At 40.1% G+C, this 14,680-nt stretch overlaps 2 protein-coding genes across 5 annotated transcripts in view; both read left to right on the forward strand.

The window, feature by feature from the left end:
* The first annotated feature begins 187 nt into the window (after positions 1-187).
* On the forward strand, positions 188-4,403 carry LOC139392594 (stress-associated endoplasmic reticulum protein 1-like). The gene is made up of 3 exons (XM_071140683.1): positions 188-457; positions 627-702; positions 3,771-4,403. The coding sequence occupies exons 1-3, from the start codon at positions 374-376 to the stop codon at positions 3,809-3,811; spliced, it is 201 nt and encodes a 66-aa protein (XP_070996784.1). The 5' UTR covers positions 188-373; the 3' UTR covers positions 3,812-4,403.
* Positions 4,404-4,690: 287 nt separating this feature from the next.
* Positions 4,691-14,680, forward strand: part of LOC139392593 (choline-phosphate cytidylyltransferase A-like) — a 35,790-nt gene continuing 25,800 nt past the window's right edge. For 2 of the 4 annotated variants that reach the window (XM_071140679.1, XM_071140681.1), the window contains exons 1-3: positions 4,691-4,882; positions 5,526-5,655; positions 11,155-11,251. In XM_071140679.1, the coding sequence (XP_070996780.1) occupies positions 5,533-5,655; positions 11,155-11,251 (220 nt within the window). In that variant the 5' untranslated portion in view covers positions 4,691-4,882; positions 5,526-5,532. The remainder of the gene's footprint in view (positions 4,883-5,525; positions 5,656-11,154; positions 11,252-14,680) is intronic. The other 2 variants (XM_071140678.1, XM_071140682.1) reach the window with 1 other exon arrangement.

Genomic DNA, 14,680 nt, shown 5'->3' on the forward strand with positions numbered 1-14,680 from the left:
AATGTTGTTTACTAACAAATACATGTTGATCTATAAACAAATATGTTTTTATTAATCGTTTTTGGCCATGTTGTATTTTTTTCTATGAAACGAAACAACATTTTGGAATGACACGACCAAGGAAAAGCTCTTCCTTTGTGGGAGTGGTCTACTTTGTGTGTACGTAGACAAACTCTAGACACGCTGGCCGGTGGATGCAGATTTCACTGAAGAACCAAGACTGGTCGAAAGTGAGTCAAGTCCAACGCCCGAACTCCAGCATTCACTCGTCACTAAACGGCGATCGAGCTCTGGAAATTAGCCTCCTGTCTACATTTGACAGCTACTACTTCATAAGTAATCGATAGCTAAAAGGCTACAATAAGCTTAAACAATGGTGGCAAAACAGAGAATACGCATGGCCAACGAGAAACACAGCAAAAACATCACGCTGAGAGGCAATGTGTCCAAATCCACGGCAAGTTTTGAGATGCAATCAATCAATAGTCAGTGAACTCTTCTAGATGCATTTCTATTTTGCTTGAAAATAATAGCTTAGCTACTTGTTTGAATGGTGTCAAAGTATCTAAAAGTTTACTTCAACATTTTGATGTATCTTGATGTTGGTTTCTGATATATTTCTGCAGAGAAATCCAGATGATGACAAGGTGGCAGTGGGACCATGGCTTTTGGCCTTATTCATCTTTGTCGTCTGCGGATCAGGTAAATGCACATGTACATTTTAAATGTTTCGAGACCAAAGTCTCATAATAAACCAATTTGTGTTAGAGCGGCTAATATTACGTGATTCAGGTTAGGAGTACCCTATTCATAGACGCTATAACTACCTTTAGCGCCTATTGATGAATGTATCTTCTTCTGCTTGGTCTGAACTAGCCCAATATGTACACTCAATGAGCTTACCATGAACCCTTCAGGTCCAAGGACCTTGTGCTATTTTCAGAGATAGACTGGCTATAGCAGTCAAAAAATACATACTCTATAAACTTGAATCAATTCTCAATTGCGATATGGTTATACAAACATAAAGCCTTTACTTTCATATGCATCAAAATAATTTCACAAAGGCAACACTGTTTTAAACCACCTTTATCACAGTTGCAGCCGACAGTATTTTTCAGTGACAACATGTTTCCTTTACACACAGGTGTTCAGAGCATGCTATAGATAACTCATTAGCACAGGTGGTCCCTTTGTCTTCCATAAACACCCGCTGTAACATGGAGATATGGCTTTGTGAGAATACTAACCCTACAAAACGTGGATATCAAGTTTTGTTTTTTGGAGAGAGAAAAAATCTCTGATATGAAAGATAAGGTCCTCATGCTTCCAAAACCTTAACACAAGCGTTTCGTGTTAATGTTCAGACTGAGTGTCTGGGCTCTTAACAAAACTCCCCCATACAGAAGACTCCATCATTACAGAACTGAGAGTCATGATCAAGGGCTAGGTCTAAACATGAACATGCATGGCTTGTGGTACAGTTTTGGAAACATATCAGCGAGAAATAACTTTAAAAATATATATAATAATTTACTACACATCTTTTTATAGGGTTTTGGTTAGTGTTCCCACATGGCCTTGCCAGAAGATATCGACCCTACTGTTACGCTTATTTACACTGAGCTAAACTGAGGTCAGATTGCAGTCATGGTTAATAGTAATAATTGACGGTGCCGGAGGAGATGGCTGCCGTTTTACAGGCTCCTAACCAATTATTTGTAACTTATTTTGTACATAATGTTTCTGTCACTGTCTCGTATGACCGAAAATAGCTTCTGGATATCAGAACAGGGATTATTCTCCTCGTACTGGACAAAGATTTTTTATTTAACAAGTCGGAGGCAAAGTTCCAAATCCCAGTCATTCGCATTAAGAAGAGACAGGGATATAGGGGTTGTAGGTCGGGCTGCCTTGTAAGAATCCGACACCGAGTGGGTAATCCGCATCTACCTTCAGTCCTATTAGCCAACTTGCAATCATTGGTTAATAAACTGGATGAGCTCCGATCAACACTATCCTACCAACAGGACATGGTACTCCCTGTTCACTCATGACTGCATGGCTAAGCATGACTCCAACACCATCATTAAGTTTGCAGACGACACAAAAGTGGTTGTCCTGTTCACCGACAACGATGAGACAGCCTATAGGGAGGAGGTCAGAGAACTGGCAGTGTGGTGCCAGGACAACAACCTCTCCCTCAATGTGATCAAGGCAAAGGAGATGATTGTGGACTACAGGAAAAGGAGGGCTGAGCACACCCCCATTCTCTTAGACAGGGCTGTAGTGTAGCATGTTGTGGACCAAGGAATTTGAAGCTCCCACCAACAAACTATCAACACACCAAGACAGTCGTGAAGAGGGCACGATAATGCCTATTCCCCCTCAGGAGACTGATAATTTGGCATGGGTCCTCAGATCCTCAAAGTTCTACAGCTGCACCATCGAGAGCATTCTGACTGGTTGCACCACTAGTTGGTATGGCAACTGCTCGGCCTCCGACCACAAGGCACTACAGGGGATAGTGCGTATGCCCCCAGTACATCACTGAGACCAAGCTTTCCGCCATCCAGGACCGCTATACCAGGCGGTGTCGAGGAAGGCTCTGAAAAATGTCAAAGACTCCAGCCACCCTAGTCATAGACTGTTCTCCCTGTTACCGCACGGCAAGTGGTACTGGAGCACCAAGTCTTGGTCCAAAAGGTTTCTTAACAGGTTCTAGCCCCAAGCCATAAGACTCCTGAACAGCTAACCAAATGGCTACCTGGACTATTGGCATTTTTTTTTACACTGCTGCTCCTCTCTGTTTATTATCTATGCATAGTCACTTTACCTCTACCTACATGTACATATTACCTCAACTAACCTGTCCCCCCCCACATTGGCTCTAGACCGGTACCCCCTGTATATAGCCTTGTTATTGTAATTTTATTGTTGCTATTGAATTATTTTTCTATTTAATTTTTTTCATTTTAATTTGTATTTGTTTACTTCAGTTTATTTAGTAAATTCTTTCTTAACACTTAATTTTTTCTGAACTGCATTGTTGGTTAAGGGCTTGTAAGTAAGCATTACATTAAGGTTTATTATACCTGTTGTATTCGGCGCATGTGACAAATACAATTTTTTTTAATGGTAATTGCGTTCCGACCTCAGTGCAGCTCAGTGTAAACGAGTGTAACGGTAGGGTCGGTATCTTCTAGCAACCACACCTCCATTATCTCCGTGTTACAGTGCGTGTTTGCGGAAGACCACCTGTGCTAATTAGCTATAGAGCATGCTTCAAATACCTGTGTGTAATGAAAGAAGGCCGCCAGAAACATGTTGTCATTGAAAAATACTGTTGGCTGTAACTACGATTAATCTGGATAACATAATGTACATTAAGTGTATAATTTGCATTTGTGAAATTATTTTGATGTGATATGAAAGCAAAGGGCTTCATGTTTCTAGAACTGTATTGCAATTGAGAATTGATTAACGTTTAGATGGAGCATTTGGCTGTTTTGGCTGCCAGAGCCTGTCTACATCTGAATATAAAATAAGATCCTTGGATATGAAAAGGCGCTGCATGGTCAATCTGACGTCTGCATTGGCTGTGCAGTATTTATGGTGATACGGCCTCTGGAGAAGTCTGGGCATTCATACTTCTTGCTCTTCATGGAGCATCGCAGGCAGAGCTGTTGTCAAGGAAGTCCCTATTTACCTCAGTTTCCCCCCCCCCCCCTATCAAATGCTTAATAGTGTCCTCTGATATTTTGTTTCAGCAATCTTCCAGATCATTCAGAGCATTCGAATGGGAATGTAATATCAGGAGCCCTACCATCATCACCTGTTTCCAGCATTCCTCTACACATCAAGTGGTTTCATGGTGCTTCACAGGATCAAAGATGATCAACTACCATCTGTCCATTCCTTTTTTCCTATTTCTCTTTTCCCCTTTTTGGCATTGCCAAACGGGGAAAGCACACCCTTGTCATCTTTGCCTTATATAACTGAGAAAAAAGATTGGAGAATGATTGAAGGATTTTGTTTCAGGGAACTACATGGTTATTTGTACAGTGATGACTGCTGTATGTGTCGATTGATGTGCCAAAACCAAATGGGAGTGAATTTCTGATATTCTCCTGTGGTATAAATTCCAGAACACAAGACCACAGTGACTTAATTCTAGAACTAAACTCTTAACTCTTCTTGGTTGTACACGGACAGTATCTGGTGTCTTATGGCCTTCATATTATAATGAATATTATGTGATGCCTTTTTCGTATTTCCAGTCATTTCTTCAGTCAACGAAACTAAATGGTCTTTTGAATCAGAAGATTTTTGCTAAGACAATGACATTCACTATTTCTGCCTAAACAAACCTCTAAAACAAATTAAAAAGGTCTATCCTTGTCTGACATGTTATTTTCTTGAGGGGCTGCATACCCAATAACATTTTAGTGGTTCATGCACTTCAAAGGTTGTATGAAAAGAAACATAAACATACAACTATAAGAGAGATTGGAAAACCACTTTGCCCTGGTTGTATTGTATTAGAACTAGGCAACTAGTTAATTAGCTAACTAAGCTTGATGAGTTATGATGGAAAATGAAACGTCTTTAGAATTGTTTTGTTGCATATAGTATCCAGCAGATGCATGGTACGTGCATGGTTAACTGATGAGTTATGTCATTTCCTACTGTAGCGTTGTAGTTCCGACAAGCTGTCAATCAAACTTTGTGTCAGTCGTTTGTTGTCTGGTACTCTGTCTTGGAAAGCAACTTAATCAGAACCACACATTTACACTTTCGATGGAAACTTTGCGGGCTTGGACATCAAACCCGGAAGAGAACTAACGTTAATAAGCGAGACTAGCTGCGTTTACACAGACAGGTTTGTAGCTAACGCTTAGGCTACCTAGCTAAGTTAGCTAACAGTTGTTTGAGCCAACCAGCAGTAGGCATTTTCCATTGCCGAAATAAGAAAAATGGCCCAATTTCAAAACCTTTTTGAGAAAGTGTGGAGCTGAAATCGTAGCTAAAACTAATCATTGACTCTTGGGCAGCTAACGTTAGCTAGCTAGATGTTGATATATCTCATCATTCCTTCCTGTCTGTCACACGTCAGAGAATCACCAGTGTCAATCTCACCCGCGTGATTGCATTTTTGCCAGTTTGGGAGTTGTCCCCGGATAGATTAGTCCATTGACGTTTTATGTTATGCTTTTAATTGACATTCTGACTCAATACCATTGTATTGGAATTGAGTCAGCAATGGTTGTGGCTGCCTAGTATAAAATAAAATTTCCACGGCCTAGAAATCTCGACCCTCTTCTCGATCCTTTGTATACAGTAAGGGCTACAGTAAATGCGTATCTGGTGAAATCACCAATTGGCATCAAGAAGTTGTAGCTAATTGTGAAAGTTGCAAAGAAAAAATATTGTAAACGTGCATAACAGCCCCATCCAGTGGTTAAGATTAAAAGCCAGAGCACAGCTTTTTCAGAAAAATAATTTATTCTCTATCCATATCGAAGTGCGACCATGGAAGCAGAAGCACACAGTTGTCACCGACTGCCTGGGAAAACATCAAGAAAGAGGAGGAGGGATGAAATCAATGGAGAGATGGAGGGAGAGCAGGCCGTCAAGGTCCGACGATCCACAGTGGTGAGTGACGCCCGTTTACGTCACGACCTATTTAAGCAATAAGGCACCTCGGGGGTTGTGGTATAGGACCAATATATCGCGGCTATGGGCTGTTCTTAGGCACGACACAACGCGGAGTGCCCGGATACACCCCTTAGCCGTGGTATGTTGGCCATATACCACAAACCCCCGAGGTGCCTTATTGCTATTATAAACTGGTTACCAATGTAATTAGAGCAGTACAAAGAAATGTTTCCTCACACCCGTGGTATACGGTCTCATATACCAATCAGCATTCAGGGCTCGAACCACCCAGTTAATAATTCATTTTATACAACGGGTGGGTACAATGCTGATTGGTTAAAACCGCATTCCAGCCGGTGTCTATTCCGCAAGTTACCACCATTTAAATCAATTACCTTAAAATACAAAAATGTTTCTGTTCCATCTGACTGCGCAATCCACTGTCTCATCAGCCCAGCCAAGCAATTTATAAACTTGATCTCCTCTATAAAAAATTATCTAAATGTTAGCTCACATTTCTTTTAGACTAACATTTAGTTTTCAACAGTGGAGATTTGTATAAACCTTGTCTGTCTGTCTTTCCCAACATTTGCAACATTGTTTCAATATTCAAATTTCAATCTCCAGCTGTCCCATAGTAATGAACGTGTTGGGAGTTGAGATGAGACAGACAGGAAGGCAAGTAGTGTTTCTCAGCCAGTCAAATTCATGAATCGGCTGACATAATTTTTATGGATATATACAAATAAATGTAAATTGAAAAGTTCAAACTAAATTAAATGCAGCTAAATTGCACTCTTTCCTGCTTCAGTTTGAAGTGATTGTGTTGGCTGTGCTGTTGGCTAACTCCTCTGAACAACAGTGTCCTCACGAGTGAGCAAATGTTCTATGCCAGACGAAATCACGCCTCATTTCTTCATTATTTTGGATGTATCCCACTAAATGTCACTAAAAACAGCTTATGCAAATGTGGCTACTTTGCCATTCTTGCTGCACTTTTTGACGTGACCGTAAGTTAGCAGTAGTTGGCTAGCTAGCAAGCAAGGGATAAGATTGTTGCCAGCCAGTATGGCAATGGGACAAAAAGACTGAATGACTGGGTTGCGTCTCTTGCAAACAAACCGATAGAATGAACGACCAGCCGGCTTGGGTAGCAACCCTAGATTTGTGTTGGGACTATATCTTGTGGAAGGATGAAACAGTATGAATTAGAGGTTGACTGATTAATTAGGGCCGATTTTCAAGTGTTCATAACAATTGGTAATCTGTACTTTTGGACGCCGATTACATTGCAATCCACTAAGAGACTGCGTTGCGTGGCAGGTTGACCACTTGTTACGTGAGTGCAGCAAGGAGCCAAGGTAAGTTGCTAGCTAGCATTAAACTTATCTTATAAAAAAACTAATCATGGTCGATGATATTACTAGTTTAACTAGCTTGTCCTGCGTTGCATATAATCAATGAGGTGCCTGTTAATTTATCATCGAATAACAGCCTACTTCGCCAAACGGGTGATGATTTAACTAATTTGCATTCTTGTCAGTGTATATGTAGCAGTTTGGGCCGCCTGGCTTGTTGCGAACTGTGTGAAGACCATTTCTTCCTAACAAAGACCGTAATTAATTTTCCGTATTCCGTATTTCCGAACGGTTCCGTATTTCACTGAAAGAATAAACATTTTGTTTTCGAAATGATAGTTTCCGGATTTGACCATATTAATGACCTATTTCTGTGTGTTTTATTATAATTAAGTCTATGATTTGATAGAGCAGTCTGAGTGGTGGTCGGCACCAGCAGGCTCATAATTATTCATTCAAACAGCACTTTCCTGCGTTTGCCAGCAGCTCTTTGCAATGCTTGAATCACTGCGCTGTTTATGACTTCAAGCCTTTCAACTCCCGAGATTAGGCTGGCAATACTATAGTGCCTATAAGAACATCCAATAGTCAAAGGTATATGAAATACAAATGGTATAGAGAGAAACAGTCCTATAATTCCTATAATAACTACAACCTAAAACTTCATGTTTCAATATTTATTTGAGCCTAAATTGATTTTATTTATGTATTATATTAAGTTAAAATAAGTGTTCATTCAGTATTGTTGTAATTGTATTTATTACAAAAACAAACAAAAAAACGGCCAATTAATCGGTATTGGCTTTTTTTGGTCCTCCAATAATCGGTATCGCCGTTGAAAAATCATAATCGGTTGTGTATGTATGTATGTGTGTGTGTGTGTGTGTGTGTGTGTGTGTGTGTGTATTTATATATATTACACACACACACCTGTTCTGAAAGGCCCCAGAGTCTGCAACACCACCAAGCAAGTGGTACTATCAAGACCCAGGAGCTCTCCAAATAGGACAGGGACAAAGTTGTGGAGATGTACAGATCAGGGTTAGGTTATAAAAAAAATATCAGAAACTTTGAACATCCCACGGAGCACCATTTCAATCCAGTATTAAACAATGGAAAGAATATGGCACTACAACGATGCAACGCGGAGTGCCTGGACACAGCCTTTAGCCGTGGTATATTGGCAATAAACCACAAACCCCCGAGGTGCCTTAATGCTATTATAAACTGGCTTCGTACGTAATTAGAGCAGGAAAAATAAATGTTTTGTCATACCTGTGCTATACGGTTTCATAAACCACAGCTGTCAGCCAATCAGCATTTAGGGCTCGAACCACCCAGTTTATAATCACTTTTATACAACTGGTTATCAACATTTTCAAGTAATGATTAATCAAAATAAAGTTATGTCAATGTGTTAATACAATTTCATCCTTCCACGAGATATTGTCCCGGCACACATCTAAGTTTGCTATCCAAGCCATTCTATCCGTTCGGTTGCCAGAGACGTGACCATGTCGTTAAGTATTTTTGTTCTGTGTCTATGGACGTGACCCAGTCGTTCATTCTGATCCCTTGCTTGCTAGCTAGCCAACAGCTGCGGCTAACTTACAGTCACGTCAAACAGTCCAGACAGAAAAACAGCAAAGTAGGTGCATTTGCGTTTCTTTAAGCTGTTTTCTAGTGAGATTTATTTGGATACGTCCACAACAATGAGCTAATGATGCAAGATTTCGCCTGGCAGAGAAAATGTGCTCTCAGGACACCGTTGTTCAGAGGAGCTAGCCAACAACACAGCTAGCACAATCACTTCAAACTGAAGCTGGAAAGACAGCAAACTAGCTGCATTTCGTTTAATTTTACCTGTTTTCTATTGACATTTATTTATATACAGTACCTGTCAAAAGTTTGGACACACCTACTGATTAAAGGGTTTTTCTTTATTTTTATTATTTTCTACATTGTAGAATAATAGTGAAGACATCAACACTATGAAATAATAGATATGGAATCATGTAGTAAGCAAAACAGTGTTAACCAAATAAAAATATGTTTTAGATTCTTCAAAGTAGCAACCCTTTAGCTTGATGACAGCTTTGCACACTCTTGGCATTCTCTCAACCAGCTTCACCTTGAATGCTTTTCCAACAGTCTTGAAGGAGTTCCCACATATGCTGAGCACTTGTTGGTCCGCTTTTCCTTCACTCTGCGGTCCAACTCATCCCAAACCATCTCAATTGGGTTGAGGTCAGGTGATTGTGGAGGCCAGGTCATCTGATGCAGCACTCCATCACTTCTCCTTGGTCAAATAGCCCTTACACAGCCTGGAGATGTGTTTTGGGGCATAGTCCTGTTGAAAAACAAATGATAGTCACACATAGCGCAAACTAGATGGGATGGCGTATCGCTGCAGAATGCTGTGGTAGCCATGCTGGTTGTGTGCCTTGAGTTGTAAATAAATCTCTGACAGTGTCACCAGCAAAGCACCCCCACACCATCAAACCTCTTCCTTCATGCTTCACGTTGGGAACCACACATGCAGAGATCATCATTTCACCTACTCTGCGTCTCCAAGACGACGGTTGGAACCAGAAACCTCAAATTTGGACTCAGACCAAAGGACCGATTTCCACCTGTCTAATGTCCATTGCTTGTGTTTCTTGACCCAAGCAAGTCTCTTTTTATTATTTGTGTCCTTTAGTAGTGGTTTCTTCTCAGCAATTCGACCATGAAGGCCTGATTCACGCAGTCTCCTCTGAAAAGTTGAGATGTGTATTTTACTTGAACTCTGTGAAGCATTTATTTGGGCTGCAATCTGAGGTGCAGTTAATTGCCGATTTCTGAAGCTGGTAACTAATAAACTTGTCCTCAGCAGAGGTAACTCTGGGTCTTCCTGTCCTGTGGTGGTCCTCATGAGAGCCAGTTTCATCATAGCGCTTGATGGTTTTTGTGACTGCTCTTGAAGAAACATTCAAAGTTCTTGAAATTTGACAGACCTTCATGGCTTGAAGTATTGATGGACTGTCATTTCTCTTTGCTTATTTGAGCTGTTGTTTTCATAATATGGGCATGTTTTTATATTTTTACCAAATAGGTATATAGCTATATTCTGAATACAACCCCTATCTTGTCACAACACAACTGATTGGCTCAAACGCATCAAGTAGAACATAAATACCAGAAATTTTACAAGGCACACCTGTTCATGGAATTGCATTCCAGGTGACTACCTCATGAAGCTGGTTGAGAGAATGCCAAGAGTCTGCCAAGCTGTCATCAAGGCAAGAAGAATTTGAAGAATGTCAAATATTTGTTCTACATGATCCCATATGTGTTATTTCAAAGCTTGATGTCTTCACTATTATTCTACAATGTAGACAATTGTTTAAAAAATCAAATAAAAAACGTAATAAATAAAAAAAACTGGAATGAGTAGGTGTGGTACTGTTTTGGTTGGTACTGTATATATCCATAAATATTGATGCCAGCTGATTCATGATTTTGACTGGCTGAGAAAAGGTCTGTCTCGTCCTAACTACTGACACTTTCATTACTATGGGACCGCTGGAGATCGAATTTCAAAATTGAAATAATGTTGCAGGTGTCAGAGAGACAGACAACCAAGGTTTATACACATCTCCACTGTTAAATCAAATGCTAGTCTCAATGAAATGGGAGATAATGTCTTGATGCGTTTTATAGTGGATGAAGTTTATGAATTGACTGGCTGGGCTGATGAAAAAGTGGATTGCGCAGTCAGATGGAACAGAACATTTTAACGTCATAGATTTAGCCAGTGGTAACTTGTGGAATAGACACCGTCCGGAATTCAGTTTTAACCAATCAGCATCCAGGATTAGACCCACCCGTTGTATAAACTGTAGCTAACGACCTCTGCACCTAATAATTATAATAAAAAAACAAATCACAATAAACTAAAACTGGAGGCAACAGTCATAAAGTAGAATTTGCTTAACAGAAAATGCATATTTTTGGACATTCCCCGTTCAAGTGAATGACATCATGCATAACATAACAGAGTGCTTATGGTTAATGTGAATGGGACTTAAGGAAGTGATTGGTTGAAGACTGTCACCCAAGCACATTGTCATACTGTTTGTGTGTGTGTGTTTTATAGGGTCTGACAGATCCAGCCCCATTTGCTGACCAGCTAGAACCAGTTACCGCTCCGTACGTGCGTGTCAGTATGGCGGAGGCATGCCAGGGCACCCCACGTAAGTTTCTCTCACTCATCCCTCCATTTTTCTAGCTCACCACAGCTAAACTAGGTTCATAAAGCACCTGAGTGGTGTCATAATACCCATAAAACCTAGCGGTCAAACGGGGAAATGGTTCCACCGTTTTCCCCATTGGAAATTTTAGAAACACTTCAACTAAGTATTGTGTTTCATATAGGCTTACCCTGGCGTGACATATTCAACACTATGTAAATCTCTCTTGGACAAAGTGACTTTTTATCCATATATTTGATGATATTGCCACTCCTATTTGCCATAGCAAATTGGAGTGGCAATACTAGAAAATGTGTGACCTCAGGCCTGGAGGGAAGCAAGTCATTCCGCTTCCTAAGAATAGTAAAGCCCCCTTAACTGGCTCAAATAGTCGACCAATCAGCCTGTTACCAACCCTTAATAAACTTTTGGGAAAAAATGGTGTTTGACCAGATACAATGCTATTTTACAGTAAACAAAGCACGCTTATAGGGAAGGACATTTAACAAGCACAGCACTTACACAAATTACTGATTGGCTGAGAGAAATTGATGATAAAAAGATTTGTCGCTGTTACACATTAGTGCGGCTTTTGACATTATCTATCATAGTCTGCTGCTGGAATAACGTATGTGTTATGGCTTTACACCCGCTGCTATATTATTATAAAGAGTTACCTGTCTATCAGATCTGAGGGTGTTCTTTAATGGAAGCCTCCAACATAATAGAATCAGGAATTCCCCAGCAGGTGAGTGAGAGGACCAGGTCTGGACTAGATGATTTGGCGTGAATGTAAATATCACAGCGTAGGCCTCTTGCTTTTTTTTCAATATTTACTAATGACATGCCACTGGCTTTGAGGAAAGCCAGTTTGTCTATGTATGCGGATGACTCAACATTATACATGTCAGCTAGTACAGTGACGTTAAGTGTTGCAGTCATTTCAAAAGAGTTGCAGTTTCAGAATGGGTGGCAAGGAATAAGTTACTCCTAAATATTTCAAAAAGTATTGTTTTTGGGACAAATCATTCACTAAACCCTAAACTTCAACTAAATCTTGTAATGAATAATGTGGAAATTGAGCAAGTTGAGGTGACTAACCATGGATTGTAAAACTTTCATGGTCAAAACATGTTGACACAACAGTAGCTAAGATGGGAAGAAGTCTGTCCATAATAAAGCGCAACTCTGCATTCTTAACAGGCATATCAACAAGGCAGTTCCTACAGGCCCTAGTTTTGTTGCACCTGGACTACTGTTCAGTCGTGTGGTCAGGTGCCACAAAGAGGGACTGCAATTGCAATTGGCTCATAACAGGGCAGCACGGCTGGCCCTTTGATGTACACAGAGAGCTAATATTAATAATATGTATGTCAATTCTCTCCTGGCTCAAAGTGGAATAAAGATTGACTTCATCACTACTTGTATTTGTGAGAGGTATTGACATGTTGAATGCACCGAGCTGTATGTTTGAACTATTGGAACACAGCTTGGACTAGGGCTGTTGCGGTAACCGTATTACCGCCATACCGGCGGTCATGAAGGCAGTCAAATTCCACATAACCTTTTAGTCACAGTAATTGGGCTACTCCGAGCTCTGTTGCTGTTCATTAGTAGTCTACCAAACTTTCTAACTGCCTGGTACTCAGCACTCGATTGTCCCTCTAATCACTCTGACATCAATGCAAATGTATTTTAAATCTAATCAAACACTTCATGAGAGCCCATGAGCTCCTTTTGTGCAACATTTCTATAGGCTATGCAATTGCAGGAGAATACAGAGTGATGGCCGCTAATAAAAAGAGGATCCCATCAGCTTTCTATAGGCTAGGCCTACTATATTTATTTCTCAACTCTTCTAATATTATTAATATTAAGCACATTGTTTATCTACCTGGCTAGCATGAAAATAAACCACAGGGGAAAGCGTCCTCCATTCGCTATTTTAGTGCGTAGGTGTGCATGTATTTTTTTTCTGCTGCCCCTGTTTTCGATACAGGTGCATGGTAATGGTCCATTCCAAATCAAAACAAAGGTCACACATTATTTAGTATATGTAAAGACCAGATTAAATCAAGAATAGTCTGATGGGTGACAATATTAGCTTATCACTTGTGAGTTGTATATTATCACTTGTGAATAATGCCCAGTATAAGAAACATTGCCTTTTTTTGCAACTTTTTCTAATCATAGTTGCACACCTCATGTAGCCTAGCCTATATGCCTATATATTTTGTATCTAAAGTGGCCAAATAACTTCTTAAAATTAGCACATTAATCCACTTTACAAGGGGTGTAGAGCCTAACTGGCATATATAAGTAGCGCGTAAGTTTCAAGTTTGGGGAAGATAATTTTCTCCATAAAAATGCACCTTTATAATAAAATAATTACATGCATAATTGCATTTGCGGACACTTTTGAGAATGGTATTTTCCCGCTAATGGAACATTCACGCTTATAGCCTACTGCATTGCTGCACTTATAATGTGAAGAAATAGCCTAATAGTTGATCAACATTTTAAACATTCTGATCTGTTGCGTCAGACACATTGCATAAAAAAGTATTTTGATGCTAGTGGTTGTAATTAATTTGGAATCTATCGCATCCCACAACTGTCCCAGACTATGTTCGGAATATTTATTTATTGCACAGAATATAATAGGTTGACATTTGTACAATGGGGGATAGTAGATTGACATAGGCTAGTGCTTTTGCTGTTCGTTAGGCCTACTAATCTTGTTGGCTGGCGAAGTAAATTTGGACAGTTCTTCCAATATCTTCAATATGCACCTCGGAATTGGATCAGGACGTCCACAGTTGCGCCCCCAATGTGTCTGTCATCACTTGTAGCCTGTGAGAAAGACCCGATCACGTGACGAAGAGGCGCTTCGGATTGTGCAGCACACTCTGGGAGAAGGGCACAACGCAGCATTCTGGGCCGCAAAAGGCATGTTTTTTTTAGGGTGCATTATGGCCACCAGGGGATGTCGCCGTAAAATATGAGGCATTATCAAGTGCTTGTCAAATTGTCAGTGAGAGACTATTGGAGTATGTACAGCCTGCGCAAAAAAACAAAGCAGAGCTCATGCCTTTTCAAGCAACTTTAAAAACATCATCATTAGTCTCATCATGCAGCCTTACAATGTATTCAAAATCAAAACATATAGCCCAAAATTTGTAGAACTATTAAAGTTACATTAATAACTCTAAATTAAGCATATAGGAGTACCTGTTTCTTTCTTAAACGCTCAACACAGAATATTCCCTCATCGTTTTGGAGAAATATCTATTTTATTCAGCTTTGTTCAATTTTATTTGACATACTATGAAATAATGCCATGGAATAATAAGTAAACCTTATCTGCTAAATGAACTAGTGTAGCCCACAGCCATATGGCATAGTCAGATCAGGACCCAACAAAGGGACAAC

The sequence above is a fragment of the Oncorhynchus clarkii genome, chromosome 33 (genome assembly GCF_045791955.1).
Source record: "Oncorhynchus clarkii lewisi isolate Uvic-CL-2024 chromosome 33, UVic_Ocla_1.0, whole genome shotgun sequence".
NCBI classification, from domain to species: Eukaryota; Metazoa; Chordata; class Actinopteri; order Salmoniformes; family Salmonidae; genus Oncorhynchus; species Oncorhynchus clarkii.

Bases quoted from the DNA above. Each gene is read 5' to 3' on its own strand.
- LOC139392594 (XM_071140683.1), top strand. From the start codon at position 374: ATGGTGGCAAAACAGAGAATACGCATGGCCAACGAGAAACACAGCAAA. The intron at 458-626 runs GCAAGTTTTGAG...ATATTTCTGCAG, and splicing joins GCAATGTGTCCAAATCCACG to AGAAATCCAGATGATGACAA. The intron at 703-3,770 runs GTAAATGCACAT...ATTTTGTTTCAG, and splicing joins CTTTGTCGTCTGCGGATCAG to CAATCTTCCAGATCATTCAG.